At 43.4% G+C, this 14235-nt stretch overlaps 4 protein-coding genes across 4 annotated transcripts; 2 read left to right on the plus strand and 2 right to left on the minus strand.

Annotated features, from left to right (window-relative positions):
- Positions 1–1281: 1281 nt before the first annotated feature.
- On the minus strand, positions 1282–5066 carry LOC128306817 (probable E3 ubiquitin-protein ligase makorin-1). The gene is made up of 2 exons (XM_053044434.1): positions 3981–5066; positions 1282–3758 (listed from the first exon to the last, which is right to left on the minus strand). The coding sequence occupies exons 1-2, from the start codon at positions 4946–4948 to the stop codon at positions 3293–3295; spliced, it is 1434 nt and encodes a 477-aa protein (XP_052900394.1). The 5' UTR covers positions 4949–5066; the 3' UTR covers positions 1282–3292.
- Positions 5067–9799: 4733 nt separating this feature from the next.
- Positions 9800–11396, plus strand: LOC128306631 (antigen 5 like allergen Cul n 1-like). Its single transcript, XM_053044197.1, has 4 exons — positions 9800–9806; positions 10265–10749; positions 10817–11052; positions 11125–11396. The coding sequence occupies exons 1-4, from the start codon at positions 9800–9802 to the stop codon at positions 11393–11395; spliced, it is 999 nt and encodes a 332-aa protein (XP_052900157.1). The 3' UTR covers position 11396.
- LOC128306818 (antigen 5 like allergen Cul n 1-like) lies at positions 11359–12317 on the minus strand. Its single transcript, XM_053044435.1, has 2 exons — positions 11770–12317; positions 11359–11690 (listed from the first exon to the last, which is right to left on the minus strand). Exons 1-2 carry the CDS (start codon positions 12315–12317, stop codon positions 11447–11449), a joined length of 792 nt encoding a protein of 263 aa, XP_052900395.1. The 3' UTR covers positions 11359–11446.
- A 548-nt stretch (positions 12318–12865) lies between these two features.
- LOC128306393 (glycine-rich selenoprotein-like) lies at positions 12866–13841 on the plus strand. Its single transcript, XM_053043901.1, has 3 exons — positions 12866–12991; positions 13073–13157; positions 13240–13841. The coding sequence occupies exons 1-3, from the start codon at positions 12973–12975 to the stop codon at positions 13409–13411; spliced, it is 276 nt and encodes a 91-aa protein (XP_052899861.1). The 5' UTR covers positions 12866–12972; the 3' UTR covers positions 13412–13841.
- The last annotated feature ends 394 nt before the right edge of the window (positions 13842–14235 follow it).

Genomic DNA, 14235 nt, shown 5'->3' on the forward strand with positions numbered 1-14235 from the left:
GAACAACAATCTTCCGAACGTCTCTGTTTTGTCTCATTTCTACGGCAATTGGTTCGTATAACAGAAGGCCAACCGTTTCACTAAACCTTCATCAGTCACTTCTAACCACCTGCAACCACTTCCTAGAATTAAGTTCGGTCAAACGTCAGGTAGTATATGTTTGTTTTGTTTTGGTTGATGTATATGAGTTTTCAAACTACCGGGACATGCCCAAAAGTGGCCGTTTACAAACCAAAAGTGAAAGCAAACATTTACCCATTACATCCCAAAGGGCACACAAGAAGCTCAATAAAAACCTGCATGAAAATTTCTTGCCCTGGCTAGAAAAATGTCTCCAAAAACTGGGAGATCTTTGTGTTCATTTTGCGTCCTTTTCGGAAATCGAGATATCTAATGAATAAAATTTTTAGTATTCCATCTACAGCATTTCTGCGTTCACGTTATTTTGAGTTGAATTTTGTGCAAACATCTTATTTTCCTTGTTCTTCAGTTATATACTTTGATTTTTTTTCGTTACATTAAAACAATATAAAATCGTTAAAAACGAATTTTTTTTATAGGAAAAAAGAAAAACATCTCGACTCCATTTTACCCGTACTATGCGCACTACAAAAACACGACCAAAAATCGACCAAAACTAACGAATGGAGTATTACTGGCACACTAAAGGCACTCTTAACTTAATCCTCTGATATATGGTGCAAGCGGGACACCATAGTTTGATAAATACAAGCTGGGATGTAATGGATTAATGGTTGGATTTGAAAGTTTCGTATAGTTTTCGCACCATGCGAACGTTGAAACGGATGCACGTTTGTTATTCTTTTTCCGGTTTTTCAAAAAATCGCCTCCGTTTCCACATGAATAAAAAAAATAGTTCGATTCATTCGCAGGCATTAACTTAATGCTAATTGGGCTTAGTTAATTCTAAGCTTACTTACTAACGCAGATACTGTATGATTAAACGCGAGGGTGTACGAATGGGGCAAATGGGGAAACATAAATCAAACGTAACAACACGTATAACAAAGTTTGATTTTTGTTTTTGTTTTCTTTTGTTTTCGATTTAAACTTCAACTTGCAGCGATAGTAAAACAATGCGTAACCTTCACTGTTTTGTTCTTCCATGGTGCCATGGTTATCGATTTCTGGAAGTGTTTCCCTACTCGCTTGTTTATCACTTGGTTTTAATCCCCCAACCCTCCTCCCCTTCTTTCTCTCACTATTATCTTTCATCTGCTCCCTCCCCCTACCCTCCCCCCCACCCCCCTCGCCACCCGTATCTCACAAACGCCGTTTGTATAAAAGCTATAGGAGAAACAATAGATCGTATCACAAAAATCAAGTAATTCGTGAGTATATACTAGTTAGTATTATTCCATATTTTAATCTCTATTGGGTGAGAGCGCAACCCCCAATGGCTAAATGTGCTTCTGTTTCATGTTGACGTTTAACTCGAACATTCGATCGTGAACTTTCGTTATCCCTTTACAGCCCGGGTTCGTGACCTACACCTTAATGTATTGACAATCAGCCAGCGATATTTTTCCCACCCTGTGTTGGCTCTCTACAGCCATCAATGGGTGTCGAGCCTGGGGTTCGTGCCTTACCGTCTGTACAATTTGACCGAGTTACAGTAACAAATTATGTTTTTTTTTCCGTTTTCTTCTAGTCATTCCACTTGAATCCAATTTTTTGTTCATCGGTGTTGACAAGATTTTCATTCCAAATTAAGTGCAACAATATAAAACGACGCATACAAAAACGAAAATATAAATATGCCGGATGGATCTAAGTGACACAGCGCGCCTAATTAATAAATATGTTCTGTAGATTTCGCTTCTGCAGGAGGTTCACAATGTGTAGGATTAGCAAAAAAAAAAACCAATCGTAATTGCTACTGAAGGGCTAATCAAGAACACGAGCAGCAAAGCTCACAAATAATTGCCAATAATATTAATATGAAAATTTCAAAATTCAAAATTGTTCATGTACGATTTTGGGCTATTCGAGAGTTTTTGCAAGCTGTTTTGCCCTATCATTTCTCTTTTTCCTTTATCGCTCCCCTCTCCGGGAAATACACTTTTACAACAGGGGAAAAGCAGTACCGGAGCAGAGTTCGCACGAATGGGCATTCTATGTAGGGTTAGGTTAAGAAATCTGTCTGTTGCTATTTTGGATGTTTTTTTTTTCATTCTTTACAGCATCTCTGTAGTAGAATAATAAGAGACAGGCGTTGAAATAAAGAATAACCTGCACCAATCTCTGTTTTAAGGTAATGGGAACTAAACAAACTTAACAATCACAATTTTTCTGTATCTCTCTCTCGCTTGTTATCCTATTTCCTCACTCAACAGCTCACGCTCACTTATTTTTTTTTAAACCCTGTAGAATGCTTATAAATGGCAAAACTGCACTAGTACGGCGAACCTATTCCCATTCTCCAACTGCATCATAGTTAATCGCACTCAAAATAAAATCCTCGCATCCATTATAAAGCGAACTTCACGGTATCTGGCCCTCGTTCCCGGCGACTGTGTGTGCTCGTGGTAAAGGTATTTGAGTTCGGTGAGGTAGATTGATTTGGATTTTACAGGAAGGATCGAATAATGTTGCCAGAAAGTCACGCATTCTGCTAATCGGGAAGCTTCATTTTTTTTGTGTGTTATTTCTTTCCGATATTCCTGGCTTAGCGGGTGTGTGTGTGTGTATGTGTACTCGCCCGTTCTGGCCATTTGTTGCGTTTGAGTACTCGTTGAGAGACTTTTTTGCATTGAGTTTGCGGCGTTACGGAGAAAAGGCCGAGGAAATGTTTGTGGCTTAGCTTAGTAGAGCGCACCCGATACAACATAATTCGGTTTGGAATGCTGTACTGCTTCGTGTTCGTGCGTGAATTAAACTTTATGACTAAATGAGCATGGAAGGCGCGGTGGCTGCTGAGACTGTTTTGCTTGGGCTTTTTGAGCGTTGTTCGCGCGGTTTTGGTGGCGTAGCAAACAATTGTTATAATATCAATACAGTTGATTCCTGCTCTGCCGGGTTCGAAAGTTCAACTATTCGTTTCTGTCTCATTTTTTTTTTCACAATCTGTTCAATAATAGTATGAGCTAATGATAGTAAGAATCGGCACACACTTAATTTGTATAACGTTGGAAACGACGACCGATTACTCTGTTGTACTTTACCGTCATTTCAATGCGTGCGCCTTTTGTTTTCCTCTGTATATGTGTGTGATTTTGCTTTGGCTCTCTTAGCATCCTTCGCGGTTCGCAACCTAATGCTTTGATGGCGATCACATTAGATCGAACAAAAAATCGTCCTCGTAGTCAGACGAATCGGACGGGAAGCCACCACCCCGGCCGGAAAAGAACTCTAAATCGTCATCCGATTCGTTCAACTCGGTGAACAGCGACGTCATGTACTCTTCCAGCACCCAGCTGCTGGGCAGCAGGCTCGCAAAGATCTCCTGCAGCTGCAGCGCATCGGCATGGTCCATATCACGGTCCCGGCCTCGATGCGGGTTGCGCCTGCGGGACGGTGCACCGAGATCGACCAGCTCGCCGGATGGTAGCGCATGCCTGTAGAAACATTTATTACCGAACGGGCAGTTGGCGGTACCCTTCTTGAAGTGCATACAGTCCGTATTGTTGCAGGCTTGTTTGTAATTTTTGATTAGGCGTTCCTTTTCCTCACCGCACTCCACCCACACAAAGCTCGGACAGACAAAGTCAGACGGTATGCGACAGGTGGGGCAACTCCTAAAAAATAAACACGAACATCATTAACAAACCGTGCTTGTACATAAATGTGTATGCGATGCTACTTCTACACGACTCCATACTTTTTGTTTTTACTTTACTCTGCTAAGCACTACTACTACTACGAACACCGTGCAATATAAAGTTAGTCAAGCTATTATGTGTTAATGGCGATTTCAAGCCTGATACATCAAAGCTACAGCTGAATTAAAGAAAGCGCACCTTTTGATTTTGTTGGCAAAGTTGGTTGCCTTGCGCCATGTGCGGATACAGACGAGACAGAATGTGTGTTTACAGTTCGGTAGTATGCCAAACCGCTGCTCCCGGGCCCGTTTCTCCAATACCACCTCCAGACAGATGCCGCAGGTTTTGTCGCGCGAGCGCTGCACCGCAAAGGCATGCTCCATCTCCAGCTCATGCTCCCGGATACAGTCGGCATTATGACGACGCTGCTGCTCCTTATCGAGCGGATCGAGGCAATACCTCTGGCACAGCTCACACAGCTCACCGTGCACATACGTACAGCCGCTCACCAAACACATGCCGAACTTTTCATACTGAAGGCAGAACTCCCGCTGACCGGGCGTTCGTTTTGTATCCTTCCCGTTGTGATTGTTGTTCATTGTCACGACGTTCGCGTAGGATAGCAGTGACGCTGATGCGTACCCAACGGCACCATCCTCATGCTCCTCCTCCTCGTTGTCCGCCTCACTGTCAGCCTCATCGTTCCGCTCATCATCATCTAACTCTGGTTCCTCGTCCTCTTCCTCCTCCTTTTCCTCGGTCACCACCTTCACGTCCGCTGTTTTACGTTGCTGCTTACGAGGCGGTTTTACGGACAGCTGTGACTTGGGTACAAATACGGGCGCATCGATCCAGCGCGACAGATCGGACGTGGATGACTTTAGCTTGGTATCTTTAACTGTTTCGTCCTTTTTGCCCGCTAGCGCCCTACCACCATCGGTAGGACTGCTTTCGGTCGCTGTTACGAAGCTGCTGTTGCTGCTACTACTACTGCAGCTGCTAGCGTGCGTACCGAGTGCGGACGGTTCGGGTGCGGGATGAATAAACCGACAGGAACTACCGAACCGACAGGTACCGTACTGATAGAACCGACAAATTATCTGTGCGGCAGCCGCATTATCTAATGGTGCCACCACTGGCATCACCCCATCCTTGCCCTTCTCCATCACGGGCAGGATCTGTGGCGCGTGGGTGCCTATTTTGTTCCGCGGCCCGTCACCGGTGGGCGTCGTGATGTGGTGATGTTCCGCACTTCCCAACGCGGTGTTGGGCACCAGGTTGATGTTTTAACTCGCAGGAGCAATACTCCCTCCTCCCCACCCCCACAACGAACCAATACAAACTGTATTAGCTCTTCCTCGACAATCTTTGGATTTGATTGTTGCGAATCCTAAAATAAAAAGTATGATATTAAAAGTTTGCTGTTTTCCAATAAAATTCAAAGTTTTATTAGTATAAGCCGTATTTACAGCCGTATATGTACAGGATTAGTCAGTGCAATGATTTCGATGGGGGGGAAATATTAAAAAAAAAACCCAGCAGTGATTAAGTTTTTCAGGAAGACGCTCAGAAGACAAAGATTTACACAACTGGAACCCAGAAATGGACGCTAATTTTTCTTCGATTTCTTCGGTTTGATATATCCTTATAAGTAGGCTTACTAGACTTATTATTAGCTCCACGTAGCTGGTTATTCAGAGTCCTTGCTACGAAGAAGTTGATTTCAGCATCTAGATCGTGATGTTTGATTCTTATGTTTGATTTGCATCCAGCAACAGGTTTTCTAAATCGTATTTTCCGTCCAGTAAATACATTTTAATATTCCAATATCATATCCACCACTGAATGCTGATTTTACAGTATTGTCTTTACTTTGATTATCCGATTTTTTATTGCGAAAGCAAATATTTTCTCTTGGAAATAATATAAATCCACTGATGGAGATATATTGCCACACTGAAGGTGTTTTATTATAAATGTGTGTGTGAGTGTTTTTCACAGCAAACGCATTAAAATTACAACAAGGATTTTTAACACAAAATAAAAAGATAAAATCAAATTAAGAAGCGATAAAATTACAACATTCTATCATTAGACTTTTTTTATAATTTTCACATTCCCTGCTGTTCTCATCCAGGCATCAACACCGCGCACACATACACGCACCCATTCAAAGGGCAAGAAGTGCACTGCTATCTGTCTCGCTCGGTCCCGCGAAAGGGCAGCACTTGTGCATGGTATCGCCGAATACGGAAGGTACGGCACACTTGGATGGACGAGGAATTATAGAAGACACATTTCTTTGGGTTTTGTGCGTGTGTGTTGATTTCAATGTTTCATTGCTTTCTTTCTACAGATCTAAGTTGACGTTGTATTGGCGTTTCGAGTTGTTTTGATAGAAGTTTTGATTTCGGAAAATCGCCTTAAAATACTACACCACTTAATTTTGTACCACAAAATGACGTATCATTCGTGTGTCCACATGGAAATCCCGACCAGAGTTTAGCAAAAAAAAATGTTGAGGAAAAACAGTGAAAAACACAGTCCATTGAACACTCTCACTCACACAACAAACATACTTGCTGTCAGATGAATGAACGAACATCAAACGCAGCTGGTGGTTGATTGAAACATCGCCAGAGCGAGACAGCAACGGAGTGTGCAAAGAAACGCGCGCGCCCTATGAGTGAGCGAAGGAAATGTGAGGGTTTTCTTGCTAATTCCAAAACGGAAGCACGGCAGAAATCATTTTTAACTCCTCGATTTGCTTCGAGCTTCCTTTATTTTTGCGCACACAATTTTGAGTGGCTGGCAAATTGAAATGAAATGGAACATTTTGTCTTTATGACACACGACACACTCGAAGAGAGACTTTCCTTGAATAGTGCGAGTGTGTGTTTGTGCGTGCACCCATGTATTTTCATTTCATATGATTTGGATACTGCGTAGTGCAAAAATGTTGCAGAAGGCAACACAACAAAAACGGCGGGCCAAACCGAGAAATTAACAGCCAAATAATGTCCAGATTAAATGAGGTATAATGGGAGAAAATGAAAATGTTTGCGATACGGCAGCAACAGCACCATTAATGCATAAACACACCACCGAATAATATGATCACGAGACGTGACGGGGGGAAAAGGAATCGCTTTTGGAACCGATTGCTTCGTTCAACAAGGGATGAAGTTGCCCTTCTTCCCAAAACATGGCGGCACCAATACGGAGAAAGCTCTGGAAGCTGTCACGAAAATTTGCACCTACAAGAACTGTAGCGCGTTCTGCACAGCTAACCTCAAATGTCGAACAAAATCTTTCGACATTTTCCATGGAATTGCAAAGCGAACAACATGAACAGAGATGGCGCGCATAGGAATGTGTTAAAATGGTTGAAGGGAAATATGTAGTGGGTACCTGGCTTTTTCTTTTTCTGCTAACGCTGCTTATGATTTACCGCTGTCACTGGTTAACTTTGCAGGCAATCTCGCTAATGAACGCCCCAGTGGAGCTGTTGCTGCTGTTTTCGGTGGACGGTTTTGCTAAACGGAAGTACCGAAGCAACTTTGCAAACGGTTTCACACGAAGAAAACGAACGTACGGAGAATTACACGCAGACAGTTACTTTTCACAACCAACCGACTAGCTAGCCTACTGCAGCAATGACAAAACTGAAAATGCCTCGCACTGGAAGGTAATGGCAGTTGCCGACAAGATGACAGCGAATGTCATAATGACAACAAAGCAGTACGGCCCAGTCGTGCACTTTTTCCCTGGTCAAAAACTAACCCGTTGTGAAATGAAAACGTAAAACACCCGTTGTGTTCATTTAAGAAAATATTAGAATTTACTAATTTGCCTCTAAATACGACGGGATGTTATTATTCCAAGAACATAAACAAATAAAACATAACTGCATTTGTTACATTTTTTTACTGAACTGAAAATACGAACAGTATTCCCGGGCACCACATACAATTTGTAAGGGGAACAACACTTTTCTAGCTTCCAAAGTTCATACTTTTCCAGGAAAAGTACTTTCGCAAAATTCCATATTTACTGGAACTGTGAGCGATCATTATCGTTCCTCGCATGTTCGGACGTACCCGTCGAAAGCGTGTTCACGTGGAACATTCTTGCTCACTTTGCAATTCATTTTATTCAAAGTGAGCAAATTTGAATAAATGGGTGTTCACGAAACGGGTTCGAACACGATTGACTTTCCGACACATTCTCATCATGGCGAACGACAGCATTTGGTTTCCATACTGAGAAGACTGTATCGTGTGCAAGGCTGGTGAGATTATTGCTCACCACAGTGGCCTGCGTTATTTCGATTTGATGTTTTTCCAAAGGTTAAGCTATACGGTGGTTAAAGAGGTAAATGAAGCTGCCCAGCTCAAAGTCGTTATAAAATTAAAAATAACAAAAAGCCAGCTGGTGGTGGAAAGCGTTCTGCGCACAATCTGGTAATTCGCGTTCTTTGTAGTGAGCATGTTTCTTGCTCACTACTGTGAGTAAAGGTGCCTTTCCTGTGGTGAATTTCGGTCAGCTGTTTGACTGGTGAGAAGATGAAACGGGAAATATCTGATACGAACCGCATGCTTCTGTTCGGATGGCTTTTGAAAATGATAAATGCTTATAGATGTATTTTTTTCCCCGGACAAGAGTCGATATTTGTGTAACCTTTAGCAATTCTACTTGCAGAGAATAAATCGCTTTAGTCGGTGTCTAACTTACTTATATTCTTTCTTTTATACAATTTTATTCAACTTTTTCTCGACATATAAAACCCTCTGCTGTGTACATCAAGTAGATGAACCTATTTAGTTCAAACGTGTAGTTTAATTCATGCGAAACACTCGTTTTGTAATTGCTACATTGACACGTTTGTAATGATATTGTCGGAAGAAATATACAGAACCCTACAGAGGATGGATGAGCTTATACATGTGCCACTCTACCCTTAAACTCCTTAGCAAGGTAAGATATATAAATTCCCGAAGTACTGTTGTATTGTGATCCGATACTATCATAGCATTGCTCCGCGCTCATGCTTCAGCACTAGAAAATCTACCTCAAACATCTGGAAGCCACCTTGTAAAGCATGACATTTACATATTCTTAGCGCCCGCACAATATGGAATGATTGACTGCTTCCTGGAACTTCACTGCTTGGGCGCTGGGTGATTGAATTCCGAAGAGCAGACTCCCAGTCCGGAATTGGCTAGGTGCGCGCACCGTAATGTACTTAAACTTTGACCTACAACCCGACCGGCGCCTTGTACATCACGTGCCAGTGGTTTATTACCCTAGTCCTGGGAGGCGTGATAATGCAATGTGGATTGTTGGAACAGTTTGGTCACGTTTGCGTGGGAACTGGCTCTCCTGGAGGCCACTGGTTCCCGTTTCGTTACATTGGAGATCTTCGTATGGCACGCGCTCATCAATAGCTTCGCACTGATTGTGCATGATTGTTTCGTGATCGTTTGTATGGAGGGATGTTCGACAAAACAACAAAAAAACTTTGTGAATGAAGGGTCACTATCAGCTAGATACGCTCAGGGAGGCTGGACACTCCGGTTGGTACTAACATATTAACGACGGCCAATCAAAGCGAGACATACCCAAACGATCACAGAATAGATGAAATGCATGACTAAGATGAGACGCTTCGTGCATCATCCCTAATCAGCCAATTCTGCCATTTTACGGCTTTACGCGCAAATAATACTTTAATACCTGTTGCGGAATTAAAATTGGAAAGGAACGCGTCTTGACGGCACGTCACGTAGACCACCGGTTCGTATATAAGCACCGTCCTGCCCGGGATGCTCGCACAGATTAGTTCCCAACCGGCTGTCGTACGCTGGGAAGTGTCTGCGAAAAGAGACCCTGCACGAGGCGAATGCCGGGTGCTTATCCTACCAGAATTCCTGCGAAGCGGCAACTCATCAAGCAACCCTTACGTAGTTCTACGCACCGTGAGAAGTAACAATAAGAAAAGAACACAGGAATCAGCTATGTACGGTAAGTAAACAAAAACTGATATTGGGCACGGTAGTGGAAGACGAAGATCTTGTTAAACGGTGTTTGATTGAAGTGAGAGTGTAGGAAGGGATATAAATATGATTCAGCAATCGTTTAGTGTGATCGGTGTTAGAGCCGTTGATATTTTATTGTTTGCCGGTCATGATGTAAACATTACACCTTTCGAGTATGGTTGCAAACCATCGAACGGCAAAAGTGAAGGGTTACTGAACATCCACCGATCAACTGGCAACGCGCTCAACGGGGTGGTCCCCGCGTCCGGAAGCTAACACAGGGAAGATGATGAATGATTCGACAGATTTGCGTAGCGTTACGGTATTAACCGTGAGTGAACTCTCCTACCCTTTGCTCTTCCTAGACGCCATCCTTAACGCTTTGCCGTACTTTATGAGTTGCTGTTGGCAATTAATATTTTACCGGTTTGGATTGGGAATTAGGATTTCGCACTGTCTGCGCAGTGCTGCTGGTGGGATGCATCTTGGACAAGGTCGCTGTAGGCACGGCAGACACTACGGCGTACGATACGACAACGGCTGGTTTCGAGGAGTATAGTACGGAACCATCCACGGAGTCTCCGTTCAGCGAGGGCTTGAGCACAACTCCTTGGAAGGAGTCGACGGAACGCTCACTCGATGCGGACAACGGCGACGCCATCGAGTGGACCGATGCGAGCGCGTACGATGTCTACTGTAAACCGGAGCTATGTCTGCGCTACAATCGATTTGGAGAACTGGAGCCCAAGAAGCATGTAGCCTGTGGGTTCAATGGTTCGTTCGCGGTCGACTGTCCACCGGGTCGGATGATACTTAAGATCGATACGCTGCTGCGCAACTACATCATACATCTCCATAACGAGGCACGTGATCGGCTGGCACGGGGTGACGAGCCAGAATTTGCTCCCGCCTCTAGGATGCCGACTGTGGTAAGTAGTAACGCAAGTAGCGATAAATCTCCCAATCCCAATAAAAACGATTTGATCTCGCGCATAGACTTGGGACGATGAGCTGGCGAATTTGGCGGAGATTAATGTGCGCAGCTGTAAGTTCGAGCATGATGAGTGCCGCAGTACGTATCAGTTTCTACACGCTGGACAAAATTTAGCCGTTGGTTCCTATTACCTTGAGACGGATATATTCGAGATCATCAGCAACTTGACCAGGCTCTGGTACAACGAGCGTGTCGACACGACACAGGAAGTGTTGGATAAGTACACCACCGACTATAAGTGAGTGGGGTGTGGAGTTTGATTGCCTCACCGCAAAGCAGATTGCTAATTGTGACTTGCTATCGCTTCCAGTGCCACCATCGGACACTACACGCAGATGATCTCGGATCGGACGACCGCGATCGGTTGCGGCGTGGTGATCTACCCCCAGAAGATGGAGGACTTTGTGTTCAAGATGGTACTGTACGCCTGCAACTACGCGATTACGAGCATCGTACATCAGCCAGTTTATTTGAAAGGTGAGCCGGCGAGCCGATGCGCAACGGGCACCAATCCAGACTATACCGGTCTATGTAACTTGGAGGAAAATCAATTGATTAAAGCTATTCCTGCGTACGTTTGAAGCGTTAAGCCCGATAGAGTCCTCTCGTTCTTTATTGCAATATCACCCACGCTAGATGTGACAGTGCTCGCAGAGGGCGGGATATTTATTGTCCTTTTTGCACGTGTGCTCGTACCGATTAATATTGCAGATTGGACGATTGACTATATTGATGTAGGAATAGTTGCAGCACAAGATGTACGTATCGCACACTAGCTGTTTACGATGCTCCCGGTATGATATTAGTGAACAGCCCATGCGACACACATTGCAGTTGATCAGCTGCAGGAAGTGTCCGATCTGGAACTTGCGGGAACTGAAATCAATTAGAAAAAATGAGTTAGAAGATGCCGATATTCATAAAGTCTACTCTAGACTAAATTGCTAACGCATACGAAGAATGTTGAGAGTAAAGTTTGACATCCGATGGTTTCGTTACTTCGTGTTCCAAGTACCAACGGTCGATCAGATGCAGGAGAACATGCGGGAGTACGCGTATTTTAAGGTCGTTCACGTTCGTCGGCGTTACGCACTTGGTAAGTTTGCCGAGCGTTTGACCACTGTACGGGAAGCGTAGCGTACCGCGGCATTTGTCGTGCGCAAATTTGCACGAGTTGAGATTCATACGGCAAAGATCTGCCATTTCCGGATCCCACGTAACGGAATGCATTGGACCGTATGTGTCGTTGAAGCCGGGCAAATGCCCCATTGCGAACCTTTGCCGCATACCATTCACACGATCTAGTATGGGGTGCTGGTAATGGGTGAGGATAGTTAGGTTTACGTTAACGTATCTGGAACAATCCCCATGCACTGCATCAATGTTTCCACATGCTACGTGATCCCTGCAGATGCTACAATACTCTTCGTCCTTGTACGCCAGACTGTATTGCACCAGAACTAACAGGCAACCGAACAAATGTAATGATATTGCTTGCTCCATGTTGAAACGGCAAACAGTACACAGTCGTTGGTGGACTAATGCTTCTATTTTATACATTGTGTATATTTACGCTTTCAAGGAAAGGCATTAAAATACGGCACAAGCACGACTTCCTCATAAATCGTTGCAGTTATTTGTTCATTCCAGGGAATATTGTGTTTTCTGTATAGTTGTAGGCATCAAATGAGTATATAACAAACGAATGCAACGCATTTCAAATGAAATAAGTCAAATATTTGTTAGCTAACTTCCTCTATATTGTTTGAAATTGATCCACATGATCATCGATCATATTTAGCAACGAAACTGGGCTTGTTTTTATTTTATTGAGGACGGAAAATAATGTAATTTAATAATATAACAATTATATTCACACCGGTAGCTATTGATTCATGCAGTATCATTGATGAAAACGTACATTTTCATGAAAAACAGGAAAATTCATCGATATTTTCAACTGAGTTCGAAGCATTTCTTTTTAAAGTACTTAACTCTGCACGCATAAACGGACGACACATGACGTGCGACGTGTTCCTTCACCTTGGCCCAGCTGAAATTTGGTTTGTCATGTCGTACTTCGAGGCAAAATAAAGAAAACAGAGAAATACACAGTTAAACTTGCGAGAAACAGTGATTTTTAGCCCGTTTCTTGAAAATGGTGTACATTTCAAGAAGTAAGTATTGCTTGCTATCCCACTTCGCACTGTTATCCCATGGAAAAAGTCGTTTAATGCGTTTAATTGTTCTGCTTATAGACGGCGCAGTGCAGGAAGCTCAACCATGGGGAGTGGATCGCATAAAAGGCCTCATAATGGGGTTCTTTAACTTCCTGGTGATGTTGTAAGTATATAATTGTGTGTGTTTTGCTATCGGTTTTGTTTGAATCATTCGGTAACTTTGCTTGTATCTCAATTCATTCTAGCTTCCGCACGATGCTGGATTTCCAGGGTGGCGGATCTGGTGGCCAAGATACAAGACGCGGTCCTGGTGGCGGTAGTGGTGGAGGTGGTGGTCCTCCCGGTGGTGGACCTCGTCGGCGACCGATCGGCCGACCGATGACACTGTCCGACTGTACCGTTCCGGGTGGTGGATGAGCACGGTAAAGTGCCAAAACGCTGATGATTATCGGTTAGCGTTTGGCACCGTGCCTCTTCTACATAATTGCGTGAACCTGTGCAACCCGTAGGGATACTCCTACGTATGACGGACGCATCCTAAACCTTCGCTACCAAACAGGCGGATGCGCCCCGAAGAATGGGTCGTGCAGGTTTCCGAAGCTTCTACCGCGTGTGGTGGTGGGGTGCACTATTTGTTTTTCTTGTTAAACTGGCCGAACATCGCCATGGACATCTGTATATCTACTATCAACTTTCAAAACTACAACACTAAACCGTTTTATTGAACATTCTAACGCATTCTATGCTAATGAACCATGTGAAAAATTATACGTTGAGATTACGAATTGGTTACCTTCTCTGTGGCAAAAAATTGAAGCGTTATTAAATTAATCTTTGTGTAACATAATGTACATGCATTGTTTAATGAAACTTGGTACCTGACCAATATCCGAATAAAATCGTCATTGCACAAACAATCAATTCTACCATCAAAACCATCGGAAGGGCTTAACAGGTAACATGTTTGTTTATTTTATGAAATAACCATCGTTATAATTTTAATGTATTGTCTGTTTCATTTTAGGACGCATCCAGACGAGCATCCACCGCTCATAGGATAGAGGACATTGCAAGGTATGTAACAGATCGTTTAACTCGTACTAAATGGGTCCGTTAATAAATGAGTTCCACTACTAGTGAAATTGGGACAAATATTTGATTAAAAAACACTGATAGGCAGCACGTGAACTAGTTGATTAAATTAGGGTTGTAATTCTGCTATTGAAAACTTAGCTATCGCT

This window comes from Anopheles moucheti, chromosome X, assembly GCF_943734755.1.
Source record: "Anopheles moucheti chromosome X, idAnoMoucSN_F20_07, whole genome shotgun sequence".
NCBI lineage: Eukaryota > Metazoa > Arthropoda > Insecta > Diptera > Culicidae > Anopheles > Anopheles moucheti.